The following is a 13,035-nucleotide window of genomic DNA, read 5'->3' as shown; positions in this document are numbered from 1 at the left end:
CTTCACATTCACCATACACAGAGGTTCCTCCGCACCCGTGAGAGACAAAGCTTCCCATCTTATACTATTGCTCTGTCTCTCTTCTCTTCTTTTGCTCTCTCCGTGAAATTACAACATGGCAACCCGTTCGTACAATTCTCTATCTGTAAATTTGAATGCGTTTGTTTTTCTTCTTTGTGAAAATTTGGTTTTGTTTTGTTGATTGTACGGCGGTGGCAAGATCCTTTCTTCAGGTGGCAGCGACAGAAGAGGTTGCTTCCTCCCTCAGAGTTGTTCAGATCGAAGGATTGGTAACTCCATGATTCGCGTCTTTTCTCTGTTTTGCTGTTTGTAAATTTTTGGAAAACTATGCATGCCTAAGTTGATTATAACTATGGACACGACCCGCCCAGGCCACCTAGATCCTCCCAGGCCGCCTAGGCGCAGCCTAGATCAGTCCAGGCCTCCTAGATCCTTCCAGGCCGCCTAGGAGCCGCCTAGATCCTTCCAGGCCGCCAAGGTGCCACCTAGATCCTTCCAGGCCGCCTAACTCCCTGGCGTCGGTGTCCTCCCGGCTAGTGCCTAGGCCGATTTTTCGAACACTGATCGAAACCTGGCACGGGCTTGCTCTGTGCCCTAGACGTTCGTAGTGACGAGTTCGAGTCCCCTATCCGTGGCTACCATGGCGTCCAATTTACGTACGTTTCTGATTTTGCAATTCTTTGTTTGTCTACATGGAAAAGGAGCGCTAAACCCTGGATACATGAAAGAGTATAGCCGACCAGCTATACCTTTAAAATATTCAAATATATTTAAAAAGTATAGCCGCACGGCTATGCCTCTAATAGGAAATGCAAGACAATCACTCTAGCAATAATTATGACAATAACAACTTTGGACACTTACAAGCATATTTTTCTTAAATGGTGTTGAGTAGAAGTGTTGATCAATGCTTGAAGCTCCCTTTAAGAACCTTTGAGTGGAAAATATAAGGGGTTCTTAGATCCAAAATGATTAGCTGTCATTGAATTTAGTCCACGCGTTTTTGGTTTTAGATGTAAGTCCTTTGACTTTTATTACCTTTTTCTTGTGTCAATTTACCCATTAGGGTAAATAAAGAAAACACATTGAAAATCTAAATTTAATATCATAATTGAATTTCATAAATTAAATTTTCAATTCTTTCCTTGGTAATATTTACCTCATATATGGATAAAATTTAATTTAATTCATGACAGTGAAAATCCACATATTATACCAATTACTTAGGCGACATGAAATTATGTACCTAACATAAAGGTAAAGAGTGTTATTATTAGCAATGGAAAAAACTTAGTGATAAATCGTGTTACGTATAAGTCAGGAACATAAATTAAAAGATTACTTATAAGTTAGGAACATAAATAAGAAGATCACGTATAATTTAGATACAAAAATAGACAAATAAAAATTGTATGCTACCTATTAAAAAAATGGTACATAAAATATTATTATATGTTATCGAAAATATGAAAAATACATATATATACCTATGCAATAGGCAAGAGAATGATAATATATCTATAAGAGTATGTAATATACCCCTACCATAGGGTGGACAAAAATAAAATTTGTTACCAATAAGTCATGTGCTAAATGATGTGCTACTGTATTTGCTTCCCCAAAAACATGTAAAATAAAGGCTCGAGCAAATTGAGCCAAAATAGACATGCAGTCATCCACCAAGCACCTTGCTATGCCAAATGAATTTTGAGAGACTTTCCGTATCTTACATCAAAATTGACATAAAAATGGTCCCCACGAAAAAGGAATTGCTTGCTGCAATGAAGGCTGCGATGTGAAGAAGAAGTGGGAGAACAGCTCTTGGGGTATGAAACTGATTGTTCATAAGAGAAGTGCATCTTAGGAAATATCTTGATATTTAGTTTACACTAGAAAAAAAGCCCGCACGATGCTGCGGGTTTTGAAATTACGTAGACAAAATAAGATTGTTTATATACAATGAGATTTAATTTGTAGCATTATGCTTAACTAAGGAAGTATAAGTTGCTAAAAAAGAAAGTAATACCATATTTTACAGGCTGCTTGTTATGTTAAAATAGTAGGCATGTTTGTATATACATTGAGATATTAATAGTGCGAAGCAGTTATCAAAATAGCAAAATTTAGATAGTTTTGAGTAGCATGCTGTTTAATTGGGCAGTTTTTGTTTTGCAATTTCTTCATGACTTTTCTTCTCTTTGATGGAGATCTTGACCTGTTATAAAAAAGTGGGAAAATAGTAAGTGTTAGTGTTGATGAATGGGGAAAATTGAGTTAGGACAATAATCATAAACATCTAATTATGTATAAACATGAATAATATAATTTAACAATTTAATAAGAAAGTTATAAATGGTTTTCCAATCGAGGAAACACAAAGTAACGAAATTAAGAGAACTAATGAGCAAGTTCTAGATGGCTTTCCAATTGATGTAACACAAAGTAAACATATTTTAAATTCTGTGTTTATCTAAAGGAAAAGTTGAAGAGAGGTAAAAGAATCATAGTTTGATGTATTGAAGAAAAATTGAATTTTATGAAAAAGGAATAATGCGTAACCACTATTTCTTAATTTGAGCTCCCCTATATACATATATTTCACAAAATTTCAGCAAGAGAAAGTACTGTAAATCTGTTTGAAATTGAGAAGAAGGAAAAAAAGAAACAAATCATCCCTGCATATAAGAATAAGAAAAGAAACAGTGCAATAAAAATATGGCAAAAAGTTTAACCCCATAAGCTCAAACTCAATTAAGTTTACCAGAATATATGTCTTTTTGAAGAATAGAAGGAAGCACTTGATTCAAAACACCTGTTAAAAAATTTAAATATGCTACTATGTTATTTACACATCATCGATAAATAGATTATTAAGTTATAAAAAAAAGTCTATCACAAAATTTAATCAACAAATCATAAACCCTAAATTCCAACAAATCAAATAATCATATATAGTCATCTATAATCCAACAAATCATTATCCACACACAAAATCATCAATATTCATTCAATCTAATAAATCATTATCCACAAAGAAAATCATCAATATTCATCTAATAACTCATTATAAAAATTTCAACTAACTAAAAATATTAGGCATTATCATCAATTAGGGATTTAGAGTTTAAAAATCACTTGAATATGAGCTTTTCCAAACCAGTAGATTAAAATCGGAGATGGAGATGGAAGAGAATGAAAACCTGGAGAAGTAAATCAAGCTTGCAGGCCAAATAAATGAGGCTCCAAAAGCAGCTCCCAACCTTTGCTGTCATACACATGAATTAATCAAACCAAACTGTCATATCAATTAATCAACACACCATTTTTTTTTTTAAAGAAACAAATTTAATTAAGACAAATGCACCAACAGAAAGAGGAAAAGAGGTCCATCACAAAATTTAATCAACAAATCATAAACCCTAAATTCCAACAAATCAACAGCTTTACCATTTGACACGCCCTAACAGAAAAATATCACACAAAAACAAATACCAAATGCACAAACTGATCTATGTTATTATTCTGATGTGAATCGAAACTCGAACTCGGTTCCTAGTGAAAATTGTGAAAACAGTAAGCTGTTATCGAACTATTAGTCATGTGCCCCTTCATGCGACTGAATGGGATTGGACAGATAAGGTTTAGAGACACATGTGCTGAGGCTGAAGGATTTTTCAAGGAAAAGAAAATAATGAAATTGGGTGAAAGGAAAGCATGCACAAAGCTACTGGATGTGTGCACAGACATCCTTCCATCTAAAGTGAAAGGAGATAGAAGCAAGTCAGTTCTATTTGATGCATGCAGGCTTGCTAAAGCCTTGCAGTCCCTGGAGTCAAATAGAGGGAGAAAGTGGCAGTTTGTAAGTCATGTGTGGGTGGAGATGCTCCCTTATGCCGCCAATCAATGTCGATGGAGTGGTCAGGCTCAGCAGCTCAGGCGAGGAGGAGAGCTACTCACCCATGTCTGGCTTCTTATGGCACATATGGGTTTAACTGAACAGTTCCAAATTTCAGAGGGCCATGCAAGGGCAAAACTGATTGTGGAGTTTATAAAAAAAAAAAAAAAGCAGACAGGACACAATTCACTCTGAACTTTTGAAATTATGTGTTTAATTTCTTTAGTTTGTTTTCTTGTTTTGAAGAACAATTAATAACTTATTGTGGCTCCTCTGATGTTTGCCTCAACTCATTGTTCAGACACATTTCACTTGTAGTAAGTTCAGTTGGTTACTAACTTTAATTTGACTCACTTTGGTCTGATTTGGTATCAGAGACACTGAAATTTTTGGTGATATAAAAATAGTTTAGTTTCTTTTTGTTTATCTTAAATTACACTATATGTTTGTTCTTGAAGAAAAACCCTTTTAAACGATCGACTTCTTCACTGTAAACCTAAAGAAAATTAAACCCATTTTCATATGGTGCCGTAAGCTAATTTCTATGCTCTATTAACCGAAAGATCAAATTCATGCGAGCTGAACACTTTGCTAAAGCAAAACAGGAATTATGAAGCATTAAGAAAAGAAAAGAAAAACAAATCCCAACTGACAAAGAGCCAGCCAAAAAAAATCTCCCATTCTTATCTCCCAACAATCCCAACTGAATTTAAAATCTGGTTCTGGTTACATCAACACTCCAACCAGATAATGAAGGTAGTTTTCAAACTTAGAAAGAGAGAAGAATTAAAATTCGTAAATCAAACACCCAAATTGAGAAACCCTAACAAACAATTTAAACCTTTAAAACTTGGAAGGGCAAAGATTTGAAATAATAACTTGGGAAATAGCTTGAACACTACCCCTTCTTTACGAATTTAAATGTTCTCTCTTTATGAGTTTGGCCTAAAGTTCATCACGGGAAGCTTTTGGATACAATTATGCATTCCCAATGACAGACCTCTCAAACTTTGGTCTGCAAAATATCCATTCCAAACCATAATTTTCAAAGATCCTTCTATGTCTCATCCTTTAAATAGATTTATATAAATAAATAAAAAAAGTATTGCTCTCATGAGCTATAATTCCTGCAAGAATTCATGCCCTTGCAAGTACTTTAGCCTTTCAAGTGATAGAAGAGAGACTTAAAAAGGAAAGAAATGGCTCTTTAATGAATCTTCTAACAGAAGACTTTGCACAAAAATAAACCTAAGAACTCAAAATTCCAACTATGCAGTCTATATGAATTCACTTTCTAACATACCATTCATATTTCCACAAAGATCAAAATTCCATACATACAGAAAAGTCCTCTACAGAAGCATTTTGACCTAATTTATACCGTTATGGCCTTCCAGAAAAATGGGTTTAGTGTGAATAACAGGAAGAACACACACTTACACACCAACATCCACCAAAAACTAAGGGAGCTCAATAGAAACTGATATTAAACAAAGGGCTTTATATGAAGAAATCTTATAAGTAATTGAAAGAAAAAAACTCTATTCAGATACTATTTTCCTATGTTTTTCTCTCTCCATCAGTCTCAAAACACTCCAAATATTCAACAACATGCTCAGATGTTTCAATCCATTGTTGTAACCTCAACAAAACACCCAATAGATTCAACAATATACTCAGATATTAGAGGGTTTAGGGTTAGAAAGCTCATTTTTATTATTATCAATGGATGGTTTACTTGCAGCTTTACCATTTGACACACCCTAAGAGAAATATATCACACCAAAATAAATACCAAATTAAATGGAACCTAAGAAACTGTGAAGCAAAAAAAGATCCATTGGAACATGTAGCTGGTGAGGTATCAAAGTTACTGCAGGAGTTTTTGGCAACTTAAATGAAACTACAACTCAAAGGAGAGGAGGTCATTGGAGTGGTTTCAAAGATACTTAACCTCAATAGATTGCAAATTCCTTGCTCTGCAGATTATCTTCTCAGATAGTTTTCTGGGTGCAGCTGAAATTCAAGCAATATATACAAACATAAGGTTAGCAATGTAAAATGACACCAACCCAAATGACCCAACAGAGGACAAAAGCATTAAAACAATAACATGCGGGGGAATGCCCTCAAGTGCAAGCAATCTATGAGAAAAGTTAAGCCCAAAAAGAATAAAGCACCCAATTCTATTTTGTCGAAACATGATTAATCTTCACTTCTTTTTTCCTTGTGTTTTATCATTAATTTTTTTTTCTCCATATTTAGGATACAGCAACCAAAAACAGATTAAAAAAGGAATTTTTTTTTTCTTCAAGCACCCTTGGTCTTTGCTTTCCACTGTTTTATTGGCAACCAAAACAGAAATTGGGAATGATTTCCATTTCTAAGATTTCTCCAAGAGAGCAAAGTCATTGAATCGACAATTGATTAAAAAAATTAATAATAAGAACAATGGAAATACCTGAGCTAATCTGTGAGATTCAATCCCCTTCCTGATAGAACCCAAGTGAGTCGGAAAGTGAGCACCTTGGAAGATAAGAGGAAGATCATAGCGATGAAAAAGACGAAGGCAAGGAAGTCGGTAAACAATGAAAACACAAACTGATGGAAGAAATACCTCATTTCAAAATCTGTAGCTTCCAATCAAATCAATCATTAGTATTATTATCTTAAAAAAATCACAGAAACTTAGCAATGGGTACTCATAAAATACCTGTTGGCAATAGAGGCGAGCTAACAATTGTACTTGGAGCAGTCAACATTGGCATCTTAATGATAAAATCACCTGAAAACACGACCCTTTGCACATTAAAACACACAGATATATTAAATAAAAACACATGCTTATTAATTAAGATTCAATTAAACGCAATTGAAGAAAACTATGAGCAAAATTTATCCACTGAAAACTCAATAAAGAGGGAGATATTGGTTTTAAGGGGCCTTATCACATCAGCAAAACTCAATAACTAAAAGGATGTTTTGGGTTAACTAACAATCACATCGTGCAAAGAGATCAGAAGTCGGAACCTAAGAAATCTGTTGCACATCTCAAACTATGATATTAATCAGATAGAGAAATTTAAATTGGTATATCGTTAAACCAAATTGAATTTCAGATACTTCACTATAGTTTCATGAACCATTAAGAGGCTAACCTGATCAGAGGCCAAGGCCAGGCGAGCAGCAGACGGAGATGAGTTTAGATGGAAATTGATCTTCGAATCGAAAGAGAAGAAAGCAAGGAAGTCGGTGAAGAATGGAAGCCAAAACTGAAGTCGGTGAACTATGGCTGTGTAAAACAGTAAAAGACTCCAGATGTAGACATCGAAGAACCAACACCTCTCCCATTTTACCCTTGAAGCTCTCCAACCAGCTAGTTGAAATCCAGCCAGACGCCTCTCAACCCTAAACAGCCGCTAGTTACATCCCAAGGAAAGAGAGGGCAAAACGGGAAAAACACAAAACAATTAGCCAAGGGCAAAATCGCAATTTTACTGTGCAAAGGGAGAGAAAAAGCTGACTGAACAGTTTAAAATAAAGGCATTTTCTTAAATTTACTGTGCTTAGCTACAGTATTTAGTTGCATTGGGTTTTAGTATATATAGAATTTTTGCCACGGATTTTCTTTTGGAAGCTTTATGTTTGGCACAGTGAAGGAGGGGGCTTTAAATGCTCTCTGGGATCTGTTTGCGATATTTTCCTTTTCTATTCAATGACAAACGTCATAAATGGATAAATATTATCACATAAATTACTATTACCCGATTCAAGGCACAAGGGGCGACATTGAAACAAAAAATGAATTAAAAATAAATAAAAATACATTAGAAAATGCTTGTGTGATATGTAGGCTTTGATGGGGTTGAAATTCATGGGGCTCATGGCTACCTGATTGATCAGTTTATGAAAGACCAAGTGAACGATCGAACAGATGAATATGGTGGATCGCTGGAGAATCGTTGCCGGTTTGCTCTGGAAATCGTTGAAGCTGTTGCTAATGAGATAGGAGCAGATAAAGTTGGAATTAGATTATCACCATTTGCAGACTATATGGAATCAGGGTATTCGAATCCGAAAGCATTAGGCCTTTATATGGCCAAATCCTTGAACAAATACGGGATCCTGTACTGCCATGTGGTTGAGCCAAGAATGAAGACAGTTGGAGACAAAAGTGAAACCCCTTACAGTCTTCTGCCCATGAGAGAAGCTTTTAAAGGTACCTTCATTGCTGCTGGTGGTTTTGACAGGGAAGATGGGAACAATGCTGTGGCAGAGGGTCGTGCAGATCTTATTGCTTATGGACGTTTGTTCTTGGCTAATCCAGATTTTCCCAAGAGATTTGAGCTTAATGCTCCTCTAAATAAGTACAACCGAGAGACATTCTATACATCTGATCCGGTAATTGGTTACACTGATTATCCATTTCTTGAAACTACTGCTTAAGTTTCCTGCAGCTCAAGGAAGCTTGAACATACTTAGATATTAATCTGCTTATTCGTATTGTTACCACTCTTCCACCATTGCCAATTTTCTTATTCATTTCACTAATTGCCAATTTTCAACTATTATACACCTGACATTACTACATTGTTTAGGTGGCAAGAGGAAGGGGACAAGGAGGACCAACTTTGGACAACATTTCCCAAGATAATAGCATGGCCTCAATATAGGGGAAATTATTGCTAAGGCTGTCGTATTTTGTGTATTTTGGGATATGTAATTTTCTGGCCAGAGGGATTTTGTGACAAAAGGGACTGATTCTGACTTTAGACTGTGTAATTGGTTTTGAGTTTGAGGGCTAAAACTATGTAATTGCTTGCCTATTTTGGGTTAGGTACTTTTTTGGGCATGAGGATTTTGTGTACTTTGTGTCCTTGGTTTTGAGCTAGAACAGCTCAAACTGTGTAATTGGTTGTCTGTTTTGGCTTATGTACTTTTTTAGGCAGGTGCATTTTGTAATTGGAATTCTATAATTGGTCTAACTGGTCTTCAGTTTCATGGGCTCAAACTATGTAATTGGAATTCGAATGTTTATATGGATGTTCATTTTGTAAATTGCCTGTGTGGTCAAGAATGGAATGGCTTTTAATTTGTTATACTCAATGGAATGGCATCTCCCAGATATTCAAATAACCTCAATTCAAGAAAATTTCATAACACTAATGCATATTGCAAAACACTAATGCACATTTCAGAACCTTTACATTCAAAGGAACAAACCCCATAACAATTACAACTTCCCACTCATCACAAATGTTATAAACAAACCCCAAGACAAAATCAAGGAAACCCATATTATGAATTGTCTTTGCCATGACCCCATTCAAAAACCTTTTTTTCCTGAACCATTTCTTGCAATTTATGCTGCAGTTCTTTCTTTTTTGCTTCCACAGCTCTCAATTGTTCTTCCTTTGCTCTACCTTCCTCCTTCGTTGCTCTAAGTCTTCTAAGCAAACCAGGGACCACTTGTTTTCCTCTTGGACAAGTTTCATTATCCACCCACTCGAAATAATGCATACCTCTTCTGCTATTCTGGCAAATCAAATCTTACCAAATTTCAAACCTCATCAAGCAATTACAAATGGAAAAGAACAACTTTTGCAACCCAAATAATAAATTACCCAATTTTTATCACAAGCATCGAACCTTCTTCCTGGGTTCAAATCTGTCCACGAAGTCCGACGAATTATCTTCGTCCCATAGGCGCAGTACCGACTCGTCCCACTTGAGGTCGTTGAAATCTCTGACGTTGAAATCTCCGAAATTGCAAACCTAGGGTTCTAATTTGGGGTTTTTGGTGGAGCTTCTAACATAAATGGGAGGGAATGCGATACTATAGTGGCTTGGTCGTTTTAGAAGAGGATACTCACCTAAAAATACGGTTTTGTCCCTCGATTTAACGGAATAATACACAGACTTTGACGAAAGGACCCTCTTAGTACAAAATAAAAAGTTTAAGGACGTTTGAAATGAAAATTTTAGTTGGTGGACCAAAATGGTACTGGAGCGATAGTTGGGGGACCATTTAGGTCATTAACCCTTTCTTGTTTATATAATTAGAGTAGTTAAAATATTTTGTGAAGTAAATTAGGTTGGACTAATTGGAAGTTGAACTCAATCCTCGTGGGAATGGCCTCGTATTAGCCAGTACTATATTACGATTGACCTTGTGCACTTGCGAGTATAATTTGTATTTAGACTAATCTTTATAATCTCCATTTTTCAGGTTGTCTAAAATTCACAATAGAATGCTCTAACTCTGGTAAAACATGAGTGATGTGGACAACATATGTTACGTCATACTGAAGATTTTTGGGTTTCTTTAATTGGTTAAGTATCATCCACAATGAGCTCTCTAAACCATCTCCTTAGACAAATTTTAGGGAGGAATTGGAAAAGTATAACTCCAACCATGCTCCCTATCCACCTCCTAAAATAAGGGGACCTCTAGGAGCTCCTAAATCTGAGGAGAGAGAAATGACTTTTATTGACTCCCTATAATTTAATGTTGCTTTGTTTTATGCATATTTTAAATTTTTAATTAAATCAAATTATTTTTTTATATTATTTTGTAGACAGATGAACCAATTATATTGAATTAAAAAATAATTTAAGTATTTATGATTCTCTAAACTAGGGAGTATGATTGGAGTTCAAATTTTATAAAGAGCTCCTAAAATAGCTTTTGTGTGTTTTTAGCTAAATTTAACTAAAAAATAGGGAGCATGATTGTAGATCATCTTATATACCTTAATTTGAAATTTTTTTATTTGGGTTTCTTTCAAGACGAAAACCATATCCACAACTGGCAGACATCTTTGGCTGTTCATCACAATTGGGAGACAATGAAGAAGACAGAAAATGGAGTAATGCAGGGGAGGCTGCGGAATACTTATCACCTTAGCCACCACCTACACCACAAGACCAATATGTGTAGGCCAAACATGGTTCGCTGGATTTATAAAATCTTTTGTTTTCTGGGAATTTTCTGAACCACGGAAAATCAAGTAAAATTAATAAAGCAGAAATTGTACCCTTTAATTATATATGGACATATTTTTTTTTTGTTTTCAAGTCCTAGTGAGCTCTCCACCCCCTCTCGATTGAAAACCTATTGTGTATTATTATTTTCAATATTATCTCAAATTTAATCACTTGCGTCCATTATGATTAACCATGTATTATGTCTGATACATCACATCATGCCACTTGCCTCAAATGAATTTAAGTGAGTGAGGCAGTGGGAAGTAATTAAGCTCTATTATTGGTGGGTGGAGTGTTACTTCTGGGTACCCCTCATCATTCGTCCATAAAATGGTGAAGCCAGTTGCTACTGTTACTATAAGAGCCAGCTCCGACTTTCTTTAATTTCTTGCTTCATATCCACTAGCTACATCTGTTGCCAAGTTAATTTCAGTCCTAATGGGGTTTCATCTCCCACTCATCTTTGCTATTCTCAGTGTAAGCTTTGCAATTTGATTAACTTTTCCATTCTCTCTCACTGTACTCTATATAATCCTCTCCGAAAGTGTCGTCCACTAATTAATTACACTTTGTGATTTGATTTTAATTTGAGTTCGAATTAATGTTGCAGCTAGCAGCGGTGGCACTGGCAAACCATGCTGCTCAACCAGCAGCTCAACTTTACTGGAACTCCGTCCTGCCAAACACACAGATGCCAAGAACTATCAGTGAACTTCTGCATCCTGGTTTGTGTTAATCACTTTAGAATCTTAGATATTTTTTCTACCTGCCATTTTACTAAAATTTGTTCGACCACATATTTATCGGTTAACTACTGTTTTCCAATTTATTATTAACCTCTACATGAGTAATTATAGTATGGTACTAGAGTACGTACGGCAACATATTCACAAATGTCTCACTGACTCTTCAATCGGCTGATCACTTATTTTCCATTATGACGTTGATATATAATTTTCAGACTCCACAAATGAAGAAAAGAGCACAAATATCATGAATGCTGTTGGGAATGGAAAGCCAACGGACCACAACGGCAAACCTAAAATGAAGGCATTGTTTAGCGGATACACAATTCAAGTACAGTATGCAGGAGTTCCTAATTCTGACAATCAACTCCAATATTATAAAAACATGACTATTTTCTTCTTGGGGAAGGACATGCGCCTTGGCGCAACAATGAACTTCCAATTCACTAGAAATTCAAACACGGCTACTTTCCTGCCACGTGAAAGTGCTCAATCGATCCCCTTCTCCTCTAACAAACTATCAGAAATTTTCAACCATTTTTCAGTGAAGCCAACATCTGTGGAAGCCAAAACAATTAAGAAAACAATCGAAGAGTGTGAAGCTCCAGGCATTAAGGGAGAGGAAAGATATTGCGCCACATCTTTAGAATCAATGGTTGATTTTAGCACTTCCAAGCTTAGAACAAGAAACGTTCAAGCAATCTCGACTGAGGTATTGGAAAAAGGAGCCACCATGTCCATGCACAAGTATACAACAATGCCGGGACTGAAGAAGTTGGCAGGTGACAAAGTCGTTGTGTGTCATAAGGAGAACTATCCCTATGCTGTGTTTTTCTGCCATGCAATAAAACAGACAGCAGCTTATGTTCTCTCCCTGAAAGGCGATGATGGGGTGAAGGTTAAAGCAGTAACCATCTGCCATCTAGACACATCAGAATGGAACCCAAAGCATTTGGCCTTCCAAATCCTCAAAGTTAAGCCCGGAACCATTCCCATCTGCCATTTCCTTTCCACAGATGCTATTGCCTGGGTTCCGAACCACAAATCTGCATGATCATCACTTAGCATTGTACGTATAATAAGCTTGCACCCCTGTATAATTATCTCCCTACTCTACTTATTTCTGCCTCTTCTGTTGAGATTTCAATCAGAACTTGCACACACAATGCATCAGCTCACACAAAACCAGATGAATTTAAGAAAACAGAAAAATGCAGAGAAAGAATGGATTGGCAACTCAGTAATGCTCAAAGGTTCGTTGCTATGCACAAAACATGGAAGTGCACAATACTCTCATTTCTAACGGAACCATTCCTTTTTACAATGTTGAGAGTGTGATCTCAGCCTTACAATTGATCCAGCAATGTAAGCTGGACACTTGTCTTA

At 35.9% G+C, this 13,035-nt stretch overlaps 3 protein-coding genes and 1 long non-coding RNA gene across 12 annotated transcripts; 2 read left to right on the top strand and 2 right to left on the bottom strand.

The window, feature by feature from the left end:
- On the bottom strand, window positions 1,905-7,301 carry LOC109950125. Of its 9 annotated transcripts, none has more exons than XR_002272416.1 (8): window positions 7,075-7,301; window positions 6,630-6,701; window positions 6,534-6,546; window positions 6,378-6,442; window positions 5,871-5,932; window positions 3,222-3,286; window positions 2,783-2,833; window positions 1,905-2,236 (listed from the first exon to the last, which is right to left on the bottom strand). XR_002272416.1 is itself a non-coding variant. In XM_020567647.1 (6 exons), exons 2-6 carry the CDS (start codon window positions 6,682-6,684, stop codon window positions 2,110-2,112), a joined length of 360 nt encoding a protein of 119 aa, XP_020423236.1. In that variant the 5' UTR covers window positions 6,685-6,701; window positions 7,075-7,300; the 3' UTR covers window positions 1,905-2,109. The 9 variants fall into 9 exon arrangements, 3 of the variants coding, with proteins under 3 accessions (XP_020423236.1, XP_020423242.1, XP_020423241.1); XR_002272415.1 differs by having other exon boundaries at window positions 6,378-6,408; window positions 7,075-7,300; XR_002272417.1 differs by lacking the exon at window positions 6,534-6,546 and having other exon boundaries at window positions 6,378-6,408.
- On the top strand, window positions 7,589-8,979 carry LOC18789103 (12-oxophytodienoate reductase 2). The gene is made up of 3 exons (XM_007223497.2): window positions 7,589-7,604; window positions 7,770-8,317; window positions 8,515-8,979. The coding sequence occupies exons 1-3, from the start codon at window positions 7,589-7,591 to the stop codon at window positions 8,587-8,589; spliced, it is 639 nt and encodes a 212-aa protein (XP_007223559.2). The 3' UTR covers window positions 8,590-8,979.
- Window positions 9,044-9,829, bottom strand: LOC109950127. Its single transcript, XR_002272418.1, has 2 exons — window positions 9,541-9,829; window positions 9,044-9,451 (listed from the first exon to the last, which is right to left on the bottom strand). It is a non-coding gene; the product is annotated as an uncharacterized LOC109950127 (long non-coding RNA).
- On the top strand, window positions 11,188-12,798 carry LOC18791411 (BURP domain protein RD22). The gene is made up of 3 exons (XM_007222552.2): window positions 11,188-11,380; window positions 11,514-11,628; window positions 11,865-12,798. The coding sequence occupies exons 1-3, from the start codon at window positions 11,342-11,344 to the stop codon at window positions 12,701-12,703; spliced, it is 993 nt and encodes a 330-aa protein (XP_007222614.1). The 5' UTR covers window positions 11,188-11,341; the 3' UTR covers window positions 12,704-12,798.

This window comes from Prunus persica, chromosome G1 (assembly GCF_000346465.2).
Source record: "Prunus persica cultivar Lovell chromosome G1, Prunus_persica_NCBIv2, whole genome shotgun sequence".
In the NCBI taxonomy this organism is placed as follows: domain Eukaryota; kingdom Viridiplantae; phylum Streptophyta; class Magnoliopsida; order Rosales; family Rosaceae; genus Prunus; species Prunus persica.
This window is presented reverse-complemented; position numbering and strand designations above follow the sequence as displayed.